This window comes from Achroia grisella, unplaced genomic scaffold (genome assembly GCF_030625045.1).
Source record: "Achroia grisella isolate CSIRO2021 unplaced genomic scaffold, CSIRO_AGI_Agris_v1 utg487, whole genome shotgun sequence".
NCBI classification, from domain to species: Eukaryota; Metazoa; Arthropoda; class Insecta; order Lepidoptera; family Pyralidae; genus Achroia; species Achroia grisella.
In genome coordinates this window covers 5633092-5649690 of record NW_026712891.1, presented here as the reverse complement: position 1 = coordinate 5649690, position 16599 = coordinate 5633092, and the positions used below count along the sequence as shown (strand labels likewise).

The 16599-nt window shown below is 31.7% G+C and overlaps 1 protein-coding gene across 3 annotated transcripts in view; it reads left to right on the top strand.

Moving 5' to 3' along the window:
* Positions 1–6607, top strand: part of LOC131846021 (uncharacterized) — a 33341-nt gene extending 26734 nt beyond the window's left edge. For all 3 annotated transcript variants that reach the window (XM_059195226.1, XM_059195224.1, XM_059195225.1), the window contains exon 3: positions 6259–6607. In XM_059195226.1, the coding sequence (XP_059051209.1) occupies positions 6259–6544 (286 nt within the window). In that variant the 3' untranslated portion in view covers positions 6545–6607. The remainder of the gene's footprint in view (positions 1–6258) is intronic.
* Positions 6608–16599: the final 9992 nt, after the last annotated feature.

Genomic DNA, 16599 nt, shown 5'->3' with positions numbered 1-16599 from the left:
GGTATTAGACTCAAAGCTGAAGAGGTTTTTTCTTACTCACGCTAACTCTGGAATTAACTAATAGAGCTTATGGGATTCAAGATAAAACGAATTAATCGCTTTCAATTCCATTTGAAAGACCTTCTCTAACCGTATGCAAAAAGATAAAGTTCCCAGACAGTGTTTTACATTGCAAATTTTAAACCTATTTCGGTAATAAGTAACTTCGGCAATCAGTAACTTATTGTGTGTACATTTAAAATTAAACTGATTTTGATAATTATATTTGATTGATCACGCCAATAAATTACTGTAGATGGGTGTTTAATTTAATTAATTGTTGTACACAGTGTAATTATGAACCATAGGTTAGTGAATACTTATCAGGTAACAGTACTTGTAACAGTTGTTTTTCTGATAACAGTTTATCAACATGGACACCGGCGTTGTTCACACAGCTACAGCAAAACCATCGACAATTACGTAATTGTTTGCAATAAACAATTTGATTGCTTGCTTTCGTTCACGAATCTGATTCAATTGATATGAATTGGATACAGGGATGTGTATAGTGAAAACTGCACGTTTTAAATATCGAATAAACGTTCGGAAACGGACGCCATTTTATAGTTCAGTTTTTGGCTCAGAGATTTCAATAAGTGAAATCTTTTAGGGACACAAGTGCGCCATTTTATAGTTAATTCTTTGGCTCAGATAATTGAATAAATTTATTTCTATATTTCATAATTTCAGCAATATATATTATGTAGGTATATATTTCTCTCTCATGATGATCATAATTATTTCTGAAGATAATTTACTCAATGAAATTCCCGTTTTTCCAGATGTTAACTCCATTATCCAACTTGTAAGGAATACTAAATAAATATTATGTTATAGGTAGTACAACACATTTGTTTATTGATGACTTTTCATGAATAAATATGTGTGCCAGCCCACAGCTGCCACCAATATTGATTTAATATAAATAGCTAAGTTGTAAAAACAAGTCACCAAGTCTATATTTGTTATTGTGTATATATATTATATAATGATATATAAATGTGAAAGTGAGTTTGATACCTTCACACACTTAAACGTATCTTTAGAAATATTGACGTAAATATAGACCCCGAGGATAATATCCAGACAAAAGATATCTTAGAAGTATGTATATACAGTTTTCTTTTGTCTCAAAAAAATAAACGAAATTGCGAGTAACAGCTTATCTATACTACATACTACATATAACTAAAATTGGTGTGTCTGTTTGTAATATTGAAATAACCGTTTTTTACTACATGCATATGAATATAAATACGGTACATACACCAAAATTTCATTTTTTACAATTTTCGTCTGTCTGTCTGAAGCTAAGTAGTGTCTGTAATAAGGAGTAACTTAGGCTACCTTTATTTTTAAAAAGTAAACATCAATTAAGACATTTATTATTGCAGAGCACAGTGACAGAAGTGTTATAAAAAAAAATATATATAAAGAACATAATATTTTGAATATGAATAAAGGAATATATAAAAACTGCCAGTGATTCTCATTGTAGGTCTACTAAAAATTAGTTTATTTCATAAAAATATAGTTAAATTCCACGGGGACATAGTCGCGTATACAGCTAGTACTAAATATATCACCAGTAAAGTAATTCGCGTCATTGTTTCACGTACGTAATAAAATATACATAATAATATCGATGATTACAAGTTTTATCAATATTATCTAATGTAATTAACTGACATTGATTTCATTTTGAATTTAATTATTTAATATACATATAATAAAATGTATGCACGTAAGCTCAAGATGAAAAAAAAATTATAAATAATATAAACTGATTTTATTATTTATAATTTTTTTTTCATCATATTTCCTATTTCATGATATCACTGAACAAGATCTATCCTGATTTGGTATTAATTTTATTACGTAAATTTATACTTAAAAGGTCGGCAAATTACATATGCAAACGGCAACGTTAAACCATTTATTACAGCAGAAACGTCCGGCCTTTGCCTCCTCGAAAATTAAAAATAAAAGAGATAATATTACATATTACTTATACTAGTATGTTTTCAATAACAGTCTACTACAGTCTTTCAACTGTCACTTCTGACATTTTCCTACTGCATTTTCATTAAATATGCAGTACACACTGACTGCATTCCCACCAACAATTGGCATATAATTGCAGTATAGTTAGTTATCAATTGTAATGTGCAGACGGATGTCGGCGGAGTTACTGTCTCACTTGTGGGCTGATCTTCCTAACATTGATTTAGTAACGGCTGTGGGTACTTGTTGTGTGGGTGTCCGCCGGACGACTTGCAATTGAATGAAATATTGCACAGAATAATTACTGGCCAATTGCAATAATAAACCCAAATTGACAAGCTGCAGAATCTGTAGCTTTCTCCGATTCTAATTTATTTACTTGTTGTTATAAAAATATACATTAAAGCGGAGCCAAAAGAAGAGAGAAAAAAAAGATATATATACAACCTGTCATAGACAATTCCCGCCAAAATTATTTTTTTATACTGTTGAACTGTAACTGAATTATAAAAAATATAAATAGTTTTTTTTTTATTTTCAAATAATTCGAAAATGTATGATATAATTGAATTAACGTTCATGTGAAATAAATAAATATTGATGCCAAATAACACCTTTTAAAGTAATATTTAAATACTTAATAATGACTAATGACATTTCTCTCATTCATTAGCTATCGCATTGCATTCCATAATTAGACTACCTATGTCATAGATGTGTATAATAAAAATAAAGACATAGGTAAAAGAAATAAACAATAAAGATATAAAATGTATTCAGCACACATATTAGTACTTTACAATAATATTTTTTATAGTATCTAGAGTGTAATAATATATCTATTGTAAAATCTGAGCATTATTCTATGTCTAGAATATTACTCATATTTTACAAATGGTAAGAGACAGAGCCGTGCCATAGTGAATTTGTCTGGTTTAATGTCACGGATGCGAGGTTGATGCACCGAAACGCGCCCGCGCACGCAAATAGCCCGTCGCTGGGTGCGCACCTAAATAGCACAAGTATATGCAGCACTATGATGTAGGAGATTATATAAAGATATGGCAATATATACATACTAATATTATCTATCTATATACATGAACAGGACTACTGACTCCACGTTGTCATGTGAAGCAGGTTTCCTCTGCTCATGCTATTTCTGAGAAAAAAAATATCATGTCTTTTATTAATGAAACTAAGTGGTTTCAGTAGTGCTGTTTATGTATATAGGCGACTCTTCAGCTTCTTTGCCATTCCTATAGCATAAAAAACGTATAAGCCAATTTGTTCAAATATCTTTAATTATATTCGAAGAATATTAAGATAAGCGTATAGATGATATTCGAAAGAAGCGCGGGCAGAAGTTAGTACTGTCATAAAATTTAGCCTCTGTGGACGTTATTATATTGCATTAAGCAAATACTCTACATATATTAACCCTCCCACTAGGTAGCGTACTTTGAAAAAGGACGAGCACAATAGTCTAGGTATGTATTCGCAGTGCTACAGGTCTTAGCAGCTGACCATAGCCCAGAACCCTAAATAAAAAAGAAATAAACCTTTCCACGCAATTAGGATATGTTAAACACGTTAGTTGATAAAGCGAACTTTAAAAAAGGGCGAGCACAATAGATCTATGCAGGTCGCAGTGCCAGGAATTGGCAGCTGATCATGGTCCAAAACCCTCAATAAAAAAAATAACCCCTCCCACTCAATTAGGGTATGTTCCACACGTTACCTGATAAGATAATGTATCTACAAGTATTCCGCATGTTTATCATTATTAGTTACACTTATATCTCTCAGTACATAACTGAAGTGTTTTAAGGTTTAAACAGAAGATAAATCAAGTGGTTTACAGCATAACTACATAAACTAACTGTGATATATTTACAACAGCTCTGTTGCACAAAATTGCAATCACATTACACATTATAAATTGTTAAAAGTATTAGGAATCCAAGATCAAATGTCACTTGAATCCAATCAGTAAATAAATTTTATGTGAAAGAGTAACAAAACTCAATCCATCCTAAATTATCGTGTTTATAATATTATTAGTACTTAAATTAAAAGTCTGAGATAAAATATAACATAAGCACTTTTATTTTTTTTAATTAATCAAAAAGCAAATAAAGAATATCATATTTAAATCCAATAAAAATTAATAAAGGTGTCGTTTAAATTATACAAAAAATATTTAGTCGAGTACTTCATCGAAGCAGATAGGTAAATAACTAAGTAATATGGTAGTAACTAGATAGGTAAATCAGCCAAGCGACGGCCGTTTCTGTACCTCACTTCTGTTGACGACACATGAAAGGCACAGCCACCGGTAACAATTTTAGAGTTATAAAAACAAACTTGAACAGTTGTTAACTAACTCTGACATCAAGAGACGATCCGGGAGAATAACTTCTGGCTGCGAGCCAAAGACTGTACAGCAGTAGCTAACCAAAACCAAATATTGTGAGATGCCAATAGTGGTTAGATAAAAAACAGACTACTATATACTGATAGCAATCGCCACAATATATTTCAATAAACCTATAAATATATCAACTTATCAGAAATATATTTATCAGCCCTTATGGATCCTACAGCGTTTATGCAGAATCCATGGATACCGTTACATCAAAATTTATTGCAAAGTTGATTATTAATAGCATATTAATATAAACCAGCAATTTTTGTATTATGTATTTAATGGTTTGAATTATTTTTTGTATTATAAGACAAAAAATATTTATTTGAAGTTGTACTATGATGTCGATATCGTTACGAGAATAGAAAAATAAATAAGCAATAAAAATGAAACAACAATAACGTGAACGTTAAATTGTAATTTTGAAATAACATTATTCCCTTCTTCTCTATTTTATCTCTTCTACGTTCTAATTGCCTAGGATTGCACATTTGGACTTAGGATTAAAAAATTCTTCTACTCTTCTTCATTGCTCCTACTTTTTTTTTCTTTCTTTCTCTTACTCTTCGTAAGATAGCATTCTTATTTCATAATCATTTGGTATTGGCATATATTTTATCGTAGGCGTAGGATTTTTTTATCTATATGAATGTGATTGTCCTGGCCTACCTGACATTAAATTAAGAAGTCTTTTGTATTTAGCTTAGCTAGCTTTTGATTCTAGCTAACCTAAGTAACGTATAGGTATATTGCGTATATAAGCATTTATGAGCTGCAGTGGCCGTCTGCCATCTCCATATGCATTTTTATCACCCGCATCGTATAAAAAAATTGCAATATGTGATGCAGTAACTTCATTGTTTGAACGACAAGTCTAAGTGACGTCTAAAATTACGTAGTCGCAGCATTAGAACCTTCTGTTGTATAGATAATGATTTATAACTTTAACTACTCTGTGTTATTTTATTTACACATAACACATTTTCAGAGTAAATATATCTCTTCGTAGCTCATTGCACTACACACTATTTCACAATTGTTTATTAAACCAAGAGATTGTTATCGAATATTATTTATTATAAAATATATGTTAAAATCACACCGTTATGTAATAGTCTATCATAAAATAAGACAGGATTGTAACGGTGTTACGTAACTAAATCTCGGGACACAGACAATCTGCCATTGTAACTGCATTAACTTTTTTGTAGATCTACTTTTATAGAAATGGCAACTTACTAAATTGCAAATTTGTAACTACCAAAAACTCACAGAAATCCTTATTACAGCAATTATATAATTCTAGAAATGAAATATATACATTTCTACAGCTAATGACTATTACGTGAACAGAGTGGAAAACTATCTGAAGTATTTTTAAATGAATTTGGATAAAATCCAACGATAACGCTCTTCAAAATCAGCTGATAGTCGTTGCTAAGGCACCGATTACTCTATTATTCGTATTGCCAATGCCGATGCCATTTGGCATCGTAAAATATACCTTTCCACGCGGTAAACAAGATATTTTTAACATACATCTCGTATCTCGAAAACAAGGAGATTTTTCAAGAGATTTACAGTATTCAATGTATAAAAATGTTAACGGTACGTTACTATTTATTTTTTGTTTGTATATAACTTTCTTTCTATTTTCTTAAATCGAATATTTATTACCGTAACATCATTGAAGAATTTCGTAGTTGTAATTCAGTGCGTTTCAATAATAGAGCGAAGAAATATTTTGTAAAACGTTTTAAACAACTTTTGTCTATGTTTTTCAGAGAAAACTGCACCAAGAATGAAAATGAAGAAGGAACACAAACAAAGAATGCAGTAGAAAAATATTCAAATACATCAGTTTCTTATTTGACGTCGAACGATGGATTAGAAGAAAACAAACATGAAAAACCTATAGAAGTAATTCCTTTACAAAAGGAAAAAGTTATTGATGACGCAGATGTTGAAAATGATTTAGAACCTGAGAGTCCACATCCTGATGATGAGGCTGGTGATAAAGCAGCTATAACCGACAGTAATGCAACTCCTGAGATTGAAGATAATCTATAACATTTATCTCTTTAATTTTGTTACATTTATTCCTGTTATATAATTAATTTACAATTTTATTTTAATGATTTTAGTGAAACTAATGATGATTATTTATGGTTTTTTTAAATAAAAATTGCATAATATATCCAATATTTGCAATAGTTACACTATGCGTTGGGACTTAAATCCTCTCAAACAGGTCCTAACTTCCTAAGCTATTTAATTATAAAATCAAAATATTTTTAATTATTTGGTAAACGATAATACATAGTTTCCTGAACAACAAATAGAAGAAAAAATCATGTCATACTACATATTTGTTGTGTAATTACCTCAGAAAAACCTTCGCAATCAACAATGTGCCGTAAACTCATTCCAATAACAATCATATTCGAATGATATTCTACATTGCCGTATCTAATGATGTAAATTATCTTCTATAATGGTAATTTGGACATAAAATTGAAGGAGGCAATACTCGAAATGGTAAAATAAATCATTTTAAAGTGTAACAAGACAGATGTACAGATTTGTATGTTTGTAATGTAACGTAACGCTGAGTTAACATGTGTTTATTCACATGTCTGTGCAGATACAAGTGATAATTGACTTACATCTGTTATGCAGGAGAGTTGACCTTGGCGTGGCATGTTCGTACATTTGTTAGTACGCAAGTTCAAAGTCACGTCTGCGTCGAATTATGCAACGTAAATCGTCATGCACGCTTTTCGAAACATATTGGATCTCATCAGAAATAAAAACATTTTTAACTCTAAAATAACATCTGAATATATTTTACTAGCTAGCTGTCCAGTACTAGTACCTAAATGAGACCAAGAATCGATTAATCTGTAACATGTAACAAATGAAAACAAAATATACAATAATGTCTATAAGCAAGGATAACAAATCTAAATTCTAATGCCATAAATAAAGTAAGACAACATTGTGGCAGGCCATATCTCATGATGATATGTCATGTAATTCTGGTATATTACTCAACCTAAATATGTATTAAGATTATATGTTCATTTATTCACATCATTCATCTTAGGTACAGATCTAAAAACACAGCATTTCTATTTGTTTTCATGAATCTCTGAAACGACTCGAACTTTTTGACGGGACTCTCATTCACAGATGGGTAAAATTGTAACGTAACTTAGGCTAGTTTTATGTTAAAAAAATATTTATATTACGAAAAAGAAGTTAAATTCCACACAGATGAAGTTGCGGTTAACAGCTAGTTATTCCTATTATAAAAACCTATCACTCGTAAGTACTTTTCGTTACGATATGCCTATAGTAAAATAAAGTTATATAATAGGTGGAGCTCATTTTGTATTGAAAACAAGTACATATTTTAATAAAATATAAAAGAACCTAATATTTTTGTTTAAAATTACAACAGTTGGAATGATTTTTTTTCTTATAGCACAGGGGACAAAAGATCTTTCGGCTCACCTGATGGTAAGTGATTCCTGCCGCCCTATGAGCGTCGGCCCTATTGCAATTCCCCTAGTGTTGCGGGTACACCAGGGAAATTGCAAGCGCATTGCCGGCCGTTAAACATAGGATAAATAACGTAAGCTATCTCAAATCCACTGTGACCTCTAATATGTAAAATTACAAATATGTCGCTGAGTATTTTTTCATAATATGTGAAAATAGATATGATGACATATTGATAACAAACAAATAATCAAACTGTAACAATAAGACATCTCAGAATCGTATATCCGTGATGAATCATAGCTAGTTTTAAGGACAAAAACCTTTTTGTACTTACGTGTGATAGACATTTGATTAATCCTTCTGAAAACTGTCAAATAACTAGTCAAATAGGCTGATAACTTTGAGCCATTTCATTTCTAGCTTTATTCTTATCCTTACTCCTTACTAACATTATAAATGCGAATGTAACTGTCTCTCTGTCTGTCTCGCTGTCAAGCCAAATGAAATTTGGTACACAGATAGTCTAGAATCTGAGAAAGGACTAGCATATGTCCTTCCTTTTTAATCCGAGAAAAGGGTTGTAAGGGGTTGAAAGGGGATGAAAGGTTATATGGAAGTATCAACAAACGCGGGCACTTCTAGTTTCCCATATAAATACAGTTTACAAATATATTTTACTTTGTTTGTCTGTATATTGTCCCGTGTGTGTAAAATACTCCTCCGACTTGCTCCATGATGTTCATAGCCACATTCATCTAGGGTTTTCCTACACATTATGTATAATCTTTAATTGACAATGTTACCAGCTTATACCTACTTCTCCTTCATACCTTTACCTGAGCAAAATTTGTAAACAGTCAATTGCGTGGGTACCTCTCTTTTTATATGTATAATAAATACTATACATATAATTAACATTCCAATTTCATATATAAAACCTTTTTAACTAGCTAGTGAGTATAAAACAACGTAGAACGTAAACAATTTTTTTTTCTTTTCTCTCTATCTGCGATCAGCCCTTCCGGCTATAATCAGATTTTTTGAATTGCGAGATAGGGTAAGGTGCTATCTCATCTTTTTATATGTATAATAGATATATCTTCCACAGGCTTTCTGTATCTCTTCTTTTACAGTTGGAATTTCTATACATATAATTAACATTCCAATTTCATATAAAAAAAACCTTTTTAACTAGCTAGTGAGTATAAAACAACGTAGAACGTAAACAATGATATTTCATTTTACCTATACTATATATATTGTAATACTGAAATGTAAATACTGAAATAAAGTTGGAAGATATTGAAAAAATTTTTTCTCATTTAATTTCTGAACATTAGTATAGATTAAGCGTGTAATGATTAAGAGATACTTTCATTTACGACAGGGGTCGGTACCCTTCCACAGTGGGCACACAGACTGACCTTCTTTTACCTTTAAGAACGGAAGCCAAGTCCGATGCTCAGTCCAGCAAACATATTGAGGAACTGCCCAAACCTAAATCTAGGCTGTTTGGCAGAATTAAGTATAAGGCTCCAGCACCCGACCCTGGCTCCCCGCCCGGATATTACATATAGGTATGTAGGTATAAATTTTCTGAAGCATTGAGTATCAACTAACAATTTATGAAGGACTAACTTCTGACCGAGTTTTCTCGTGACACCAAGGCCTTCTCCAACCTAAACTACATATATTTTCAGACCAAAATTCGTGATGTATCAATGAGGCGTAAAATAATAACTAAAAAACGAAAAATTAAACTCTTTTACTTTTTTTAAAACTATTGAACTCGCTGTCTGTACTTTTACATTGTTTATACTAGGCATCAGATTTTAAAAGTTTCAGTGCTAGATAAAGTAATGCAAGAGGAAAGATTTTATGAGGTATAAAATCGTAATTAAATATATAAATAACCCTAGACAATTAACATAGCGTCTTCTAGTTCCACTGTAAACTGAGCTCGTGTTATGAGTACTAGGCAACTAATATAAATAAATACTTGTATACAATATACTATAATACATAATATACAAAGAAAACACCCAGACCGATACAAACAATCGTACCCATGAATACAAATGGTAGCACCGTGCGAGGAATCGAACCCGCGACCATCGGAAACAAAGCGGTACGTTTTAAAATACCGCTTTATGGTTTACCACTAAACCACCGAGGCCATCGAATTGCTTTGAATAATCGACATAATCATCAAATTCTTAATGAGGTATTTAAATATTCTTTTTCTGGCGGCCATTGGCTGTTACAGTAACCATTTACCATCAAATGGGCCGTATACTTATTTGCCACCATTGTTATCTATAAAAACTTTATCTCTAAGGTATTGAAGAATTCATTCAATTATCAAACAAAATTTTAACATCTTTCAATTCGAACTCATTTAAAAATGTGCTCCTAATTGTATTAACATCCAATATCTACTTCATTTCCAAGTTTTTTCATGGAAACAGGTAATTTATCACCAGTATTCGTCAGAATGTATATCTGATAAATAATAAACATATCAAGATATCGAATCACAAACGTCATTTCTACTTCGCGTTTTCATTAAATTTCCTCTTTTTTAATTCCAAGTCAAGGCCGACTTTCAATAAAAGAAAATTTGAATTATGTCCTTTTTATTAGGGATTTTTTTCAATAAATATCATTTATACATTTTTTTTTGTAAAATGTAAGTTAATAAGGACGTAATAAGCAAGACAACAGACTATTTTGTAACGTAATCCTAATATTAAGAGCCCATGTTATGGAAACAAAAGTCTAAGTACTAATATAATTGTCAAAGATGAAATAATAGGTGTCAATTTAATTATTTATATTAGGTACAAATTTACAGCTTCCCTTCGCTTCTCTTCTCTCTTAGTGCATCTGACTGTGTAATCTGAGATAACCGTAGTATGTAATAATAATAATCTCAGGACAATTCACACAGCGCCATCTAGACCCAAGTTAAGCTAGCTAGAGCTTGTGTTATGGGTACTAGATAACTGATACATATACATAGATATTTTTTTTTTGTAAATACATGAATATTATACATAGAAAACACCCAGACCGATACAAACAATCATACTCATGAATACAAATGTTTGTGCCGTGCGAATCGAACCCGCGACCATCGGTCGTAAAGCGGTGTGCTTGACCGCTAGACCACCGAGGTCATGTACATATTTGTTAATCTGTGTGTTCTATATTTAATTATATGAATAATTTATTTATGAATAATCACTAAATATCACACCAGGGGATGGCTGCCCAATACCGAGATGCAACAGAATGCAACGAACTCCACCCAAGCGAGCAGAGCTGAGCCGCCCGCGCCACCACCCTTACCCAAGAGCATTAACGAGCCGTGAAGTATTTCATTTTCTTTTATCTCTCATTGACTACTAATAAAAGTGAAAGTCAGTAAATAATAATTGTAGTAGATTCATCCCCTACAACACCCATTACAACGGCGATCCATGTTATCGAATTATGACGGCTTGAGCTGAGAATCGAGCACTTAGCACTGTCCTCAAACTAAAGTCACATTCGATAAACAAGTGTTGGTCTTCAGCCGCTCCATAATTTTTTTGCACTTGCTCCTATTTTCATTCGATGAAGCTGTAAATCTAGTCTCGGCCACAGATAACATAATATTCGTATAGTTAAAAAAAGTCCTATTTTAAGTAGTATTAAAATAGGAACTGAACCAACGCTAGTGGTAATATTGTCTATGAATATGAATACTTTGTTTTAACGATGATGGAGTGCTTGTACCAGCCTTCGCTTATAATATTCGCTAGCAAATGAAGTATAGTAAGAATAAACTCGAGTCAACCCTAAAACTTTTAAACTACAAGGAATTAAGTACGATGGTTTCCGCTCGGTTTTGATCTAACTATACAATGAATATATATACTAGCTGTGGTTGTCCGTTTCACCCGCGTGACATGTATAGCCTATATGATACTCTGATGTATAAGCTATGTGACTATAAAGTTTCATCAAAATCCGTTCAGTAGTTTTTGCGTGAAAAAATAACAAACATCCATCCATACTGGCAAACTTTCGCGTTTATAATATTAATAAGATATAATATAATACACAATTCAATTAAGATACAAACCACTTGATCATATAGATACAGTCCCTATTACTCTTCTGATTGTAACAAATAATGTATATAACGTACTTAAACAAGTCCATACATACACTAAACAACGTATAATAAAACTGTACATAGAATTAATCAGATGATATTATTATACCATTATATACGTTAAGGCTTGTTCGCCGCTCCTTGTATATTAAAAAATAGTAGTTAAAACCATTATATTGTCATTTAGTAGCTTGTCTACACATATAGAGTTGCTGTCTATATGTAGACACTTTGGTACTTTGTAACAGTGACTTTATTTATAATTTCAAATAGTTTTCCGTCTTCATTCTACAAGAATATTATTGTGATAAAGTTTTAAGTGTCACATATTGTTGTGTGACTGTCCCTCGCTGTGCAGATCTAGTGGAAAGTGTTTGTAGAATGAATTTATAGTGAAAGTTGTATCATAATGTCGTTCATACCGATATTACAGCAACATTTTTACTGATATATCGAACAAATTACTTATTGTGTAATATTCGAACGAAGACGCGAACAGAGCCAGTATAGTCTGATATAATTTCAGTTATCTAACGAGTTTCGTTTTCGTATAAACAAACAGACTGAAATATTTACGTATTCGACGATCTCCATATAATGACGCACGGGCACTGGACCGCGACCAAGAGGCGCGGCCAGTGATGCCAAATTGGGGATTTGTATCCACTAATTTGAGGGGGAATTGTGGCAATGGGATCAGTTTATATGAAATAAAAGTTTGGAAATTTTGTGAAGAAAAGTTAAAATAGGGGGCAATTAATGTAGTGTTTTAAAAACAAATGTATAAGCCTCCAAAAGAACTATAGAACAAACAGCCTAAAAAATGTCATTAATAAGAATAAATAAAGAATTATAAAAAAAATCAGAACCGCATATTCAGAAATTATCATGATCCATAAACACAAATAATACAGACTTTTTTAGGCGGGTTTTGGAATAATTTGAGAGGAGATAGTGAAAATGATTATGGCAACACTGGGCGCGGCTGAGCGGAGCACGTATTGTCGATGATTTATCTGAATTCTCATCCCAGAATACACTCATAACTATTGTGTAACAAATCGATTCACATCATTCTGAATCAATTTGTAGACTCAATGTAAGGCTGAATAGTTGTTGTTCTTTCATCCTTTTAGGTATAAAATATACGAATATAGCGTATGGGGTTATCATAATATAAAGGAAATCCACTAGAGCTATACGTTAGGTTAGTTAGGTACCACTACCCTGGCCAATTTATTAATAATTAATTCAAATGGAATGCTTCTAATTTGAAATTACAAACAGACGCTTCAATATTTTACTTCACTATTTCTAATAATCTAATGTATCCTACAAACACATATTAACTGATTCACTGACTTTCTTTTAAAGTACAATTCAATTGTTGTTTCTGAAATTGATTCCTTATTCAGCCCGTCTACATACTGAGTGGCAAGACGTGTAGCGACCGATTTAACACACACCGCTACTAATCCAATTAGAGTTTAATTCAATTCAATAATTTTGTAACTAAGTTCTGAAGGTAATTTAATTTTTATTTTTTTCATGGAACTACTATTGTACTAATAACAATAATATCTCAGGACAATTTCTCGGTGCCATCTAGTTCCGCGCTAAACAGAGCTTGTGTTATGGGTACTAGACAACTGGTATTTATAAATTTTGAATGCATTTACCAAAAAAATATAAATATATTGTTTGGTAAATGCATCCATAATATACAGAAAACACTCTGACTGAGTATACATTGAAACTAAACTGGCTTTTAAAAAAAAAGTAATCCAATTGAGTTTCTTGCCAGTTTTTCTCAATTGGCTTTATAACTAAACTGGACGGAAGGGAAAAAATTAAAATTATAATAGGCATAATATAATGTAAAAAATTTGACGTTCATAAGCGGTTGAAATGTCCTACATGAATAAATGATTTTTGAATTTTGACTGATATAATAAAAAACAGACTCATTAATACAAATATTTATATTCGTGAGTATTTGTTATAAGAATCGAACCCTTGACCATCGGAAGTAGGTCGATACGCTAAACCGCCAGATCACCGAGACCGTCAAACTGACTTTATTTTGAATTTACCGGAAACCACAGCTTACAAGGAACCTATTATGACGCACTTTTTCAAATCTTTTTTATGCTATATCTTTTATCAGTACCAAATTAGCATAATGAAAATAGCAATGAATCTAACAATGAATCAACTGCGTTTACAAAACGTTGTCTTTTTTAGTAAATAAACTAAAACCACCGTTTCCAAATGACTCATTGTCAATCGCGCAGTTGCATTCAATGTCATTTCTTGTGAGCAAAGCTAATCGATCGGCCAGCCGTAGATAATTTGATGTTTTGTTGACAACTCGTAATTTCCAATTGACATTCCTTGTTTTTTTTCCATATTCGTCTATCTCCTTTTTAAAGATACAGGCAAAGATCCTTGACCATACAGCCTAGTCAACTTTTAAACTTCTTCATATGTATTTGCCATCATAACTATTAAAAAAATAGCTATATTCCGAGTAATCCTGACATTAGACTGAAGATTCAAATTCATTTGCAAATTATATTACATTTTAACAAATGTATATCATAACATCAATAATACTTTTTTTAGTGGTCAAATAAATTAACGAACATTAGTTGCGTTTATAACGTTTTTTTCTGTAAACACGTCGATGTCTTATTTTTAGACAACAATAGATTATTTTTTTACTATGTTTATTTTAGTGAACATATTACGTGCACATAACAGTTCGCGTCACATATAAACAAAAAATGCAATTAAGATGAGAACCTCCTTTGTTTGACGTCGTCGTTTCATAAATAAGTATTAAGGTTCTAAAATTAATCCTCTGACACTAAATTATCTATGACTGCTAACATCCTATGTCTTTCAGTTGTATATAAATAAAGCTAATTCAATTTAACACATTCTAATTACAATATGACTGTATGAGCTTATGCTTTTTGCCTATTTGGTAAAGGAATCAAATTAAAAAAAATATTCTATAATTTAAAAAATACGTACCTAATCACAGATTAAAATAACCACAACTAATTCCGAATCATTCATCAGAAAAAACTTAATAAATAACAACTTGCATTCATAGTCTTGCTATTGTTGTCAACTATTGTCAAAAGTCGTCGATTTTCCACCAGCGTGTTCTAATAGAAATTGAAAAGCAATTTATTGCAAAGACGTGAAAGGGAATTACTTTCTCCGTCAAGTTTTTACTATCTAACGCCGTCTGTCCGTTAGATAGGACAGTAAATCGATTCTACCACAGATAAAATAAGCAAAACATTGGTATTCTAAAATAACACTTATCGTATTCACACTTATAAATGCGAAAGTAAAGTAACTGAATGATTGAACCAGTATTAATGCAATTTGACGTAAATATAGTTTGTTTCGCAAGCGTGTATGCTATCTTATGTCTTAAATAAAGAGAGAACAGACGACAGACGAACTCGCGAGCATCAGCTAGTACCAATATGATCAAGTCCAACTTACTCTGACCTACTAATATACCATTTTCTTTTAATTTAATAGAAAGATTTACTAAATAGGTACATTTTTTTTTTTTAATTTAATAGATAGATTAACTGTGTAATTTTACATGTTGCTAGATGTATTTTGAATTGTCCTAGGTCAAATAATAATCTTCACCATTAATTTTAGTACAAAACTGTGAATGCAATTTTATTGTGGTTGAATAATATCATTGTAAAAGTTTAATTCTCATAAGCAGATCATCATCTCTTAGAAGAAAACATTTATAAAACTTCGACTAGCAGTTGTAGAGACCATATAATATTAATCTATTCTAAATGACCACAGACTTTAACACTAAACAAAAGAGTATATACGTTTTTATGCATAATTTAAAAAAATATCAGCTTTCTGAGCTCTTTCTCCATATAAACTATAAGTGTGCGAAATGTCATACTCCTCGTAAAAAGGGGTACAAAGTTTTTGTTTCATGCATTACTATATAGATAGCAGATACCTATAGGTATACGATGAGTAGCTATTGCCATGCAAGTCTGTACGAGCGTGTATAACGAGGTGACGAATCAAAAATTTATCAACGACCATGAACTTCGCTACCAAGTCTTTAGGGATTAAGGTATGAATGCATTATATACAATATCATGACGATAACACGTATAAGATACCTATAGATAAATAAACGTATTTGAGATGCGGATTAGCTATCTGGACTACAGGAGGGAAAAGGACGTTGTCATGCGGATTATTTATCAGCCACAGGGGTTAGTGGAAGTAGCTTTCAGTAATGGGAAATAGAGACCCCATTGGTAGCAATGATTGATTCACGGCCTCAGTGGTCTAGCAGTTTAGCATTACTTCCGATGGTCGCTGGTTCGATTCCTCGCACAGTACAAATTTGTATTCATGAATATGATTGTTTATATCGGTCTGG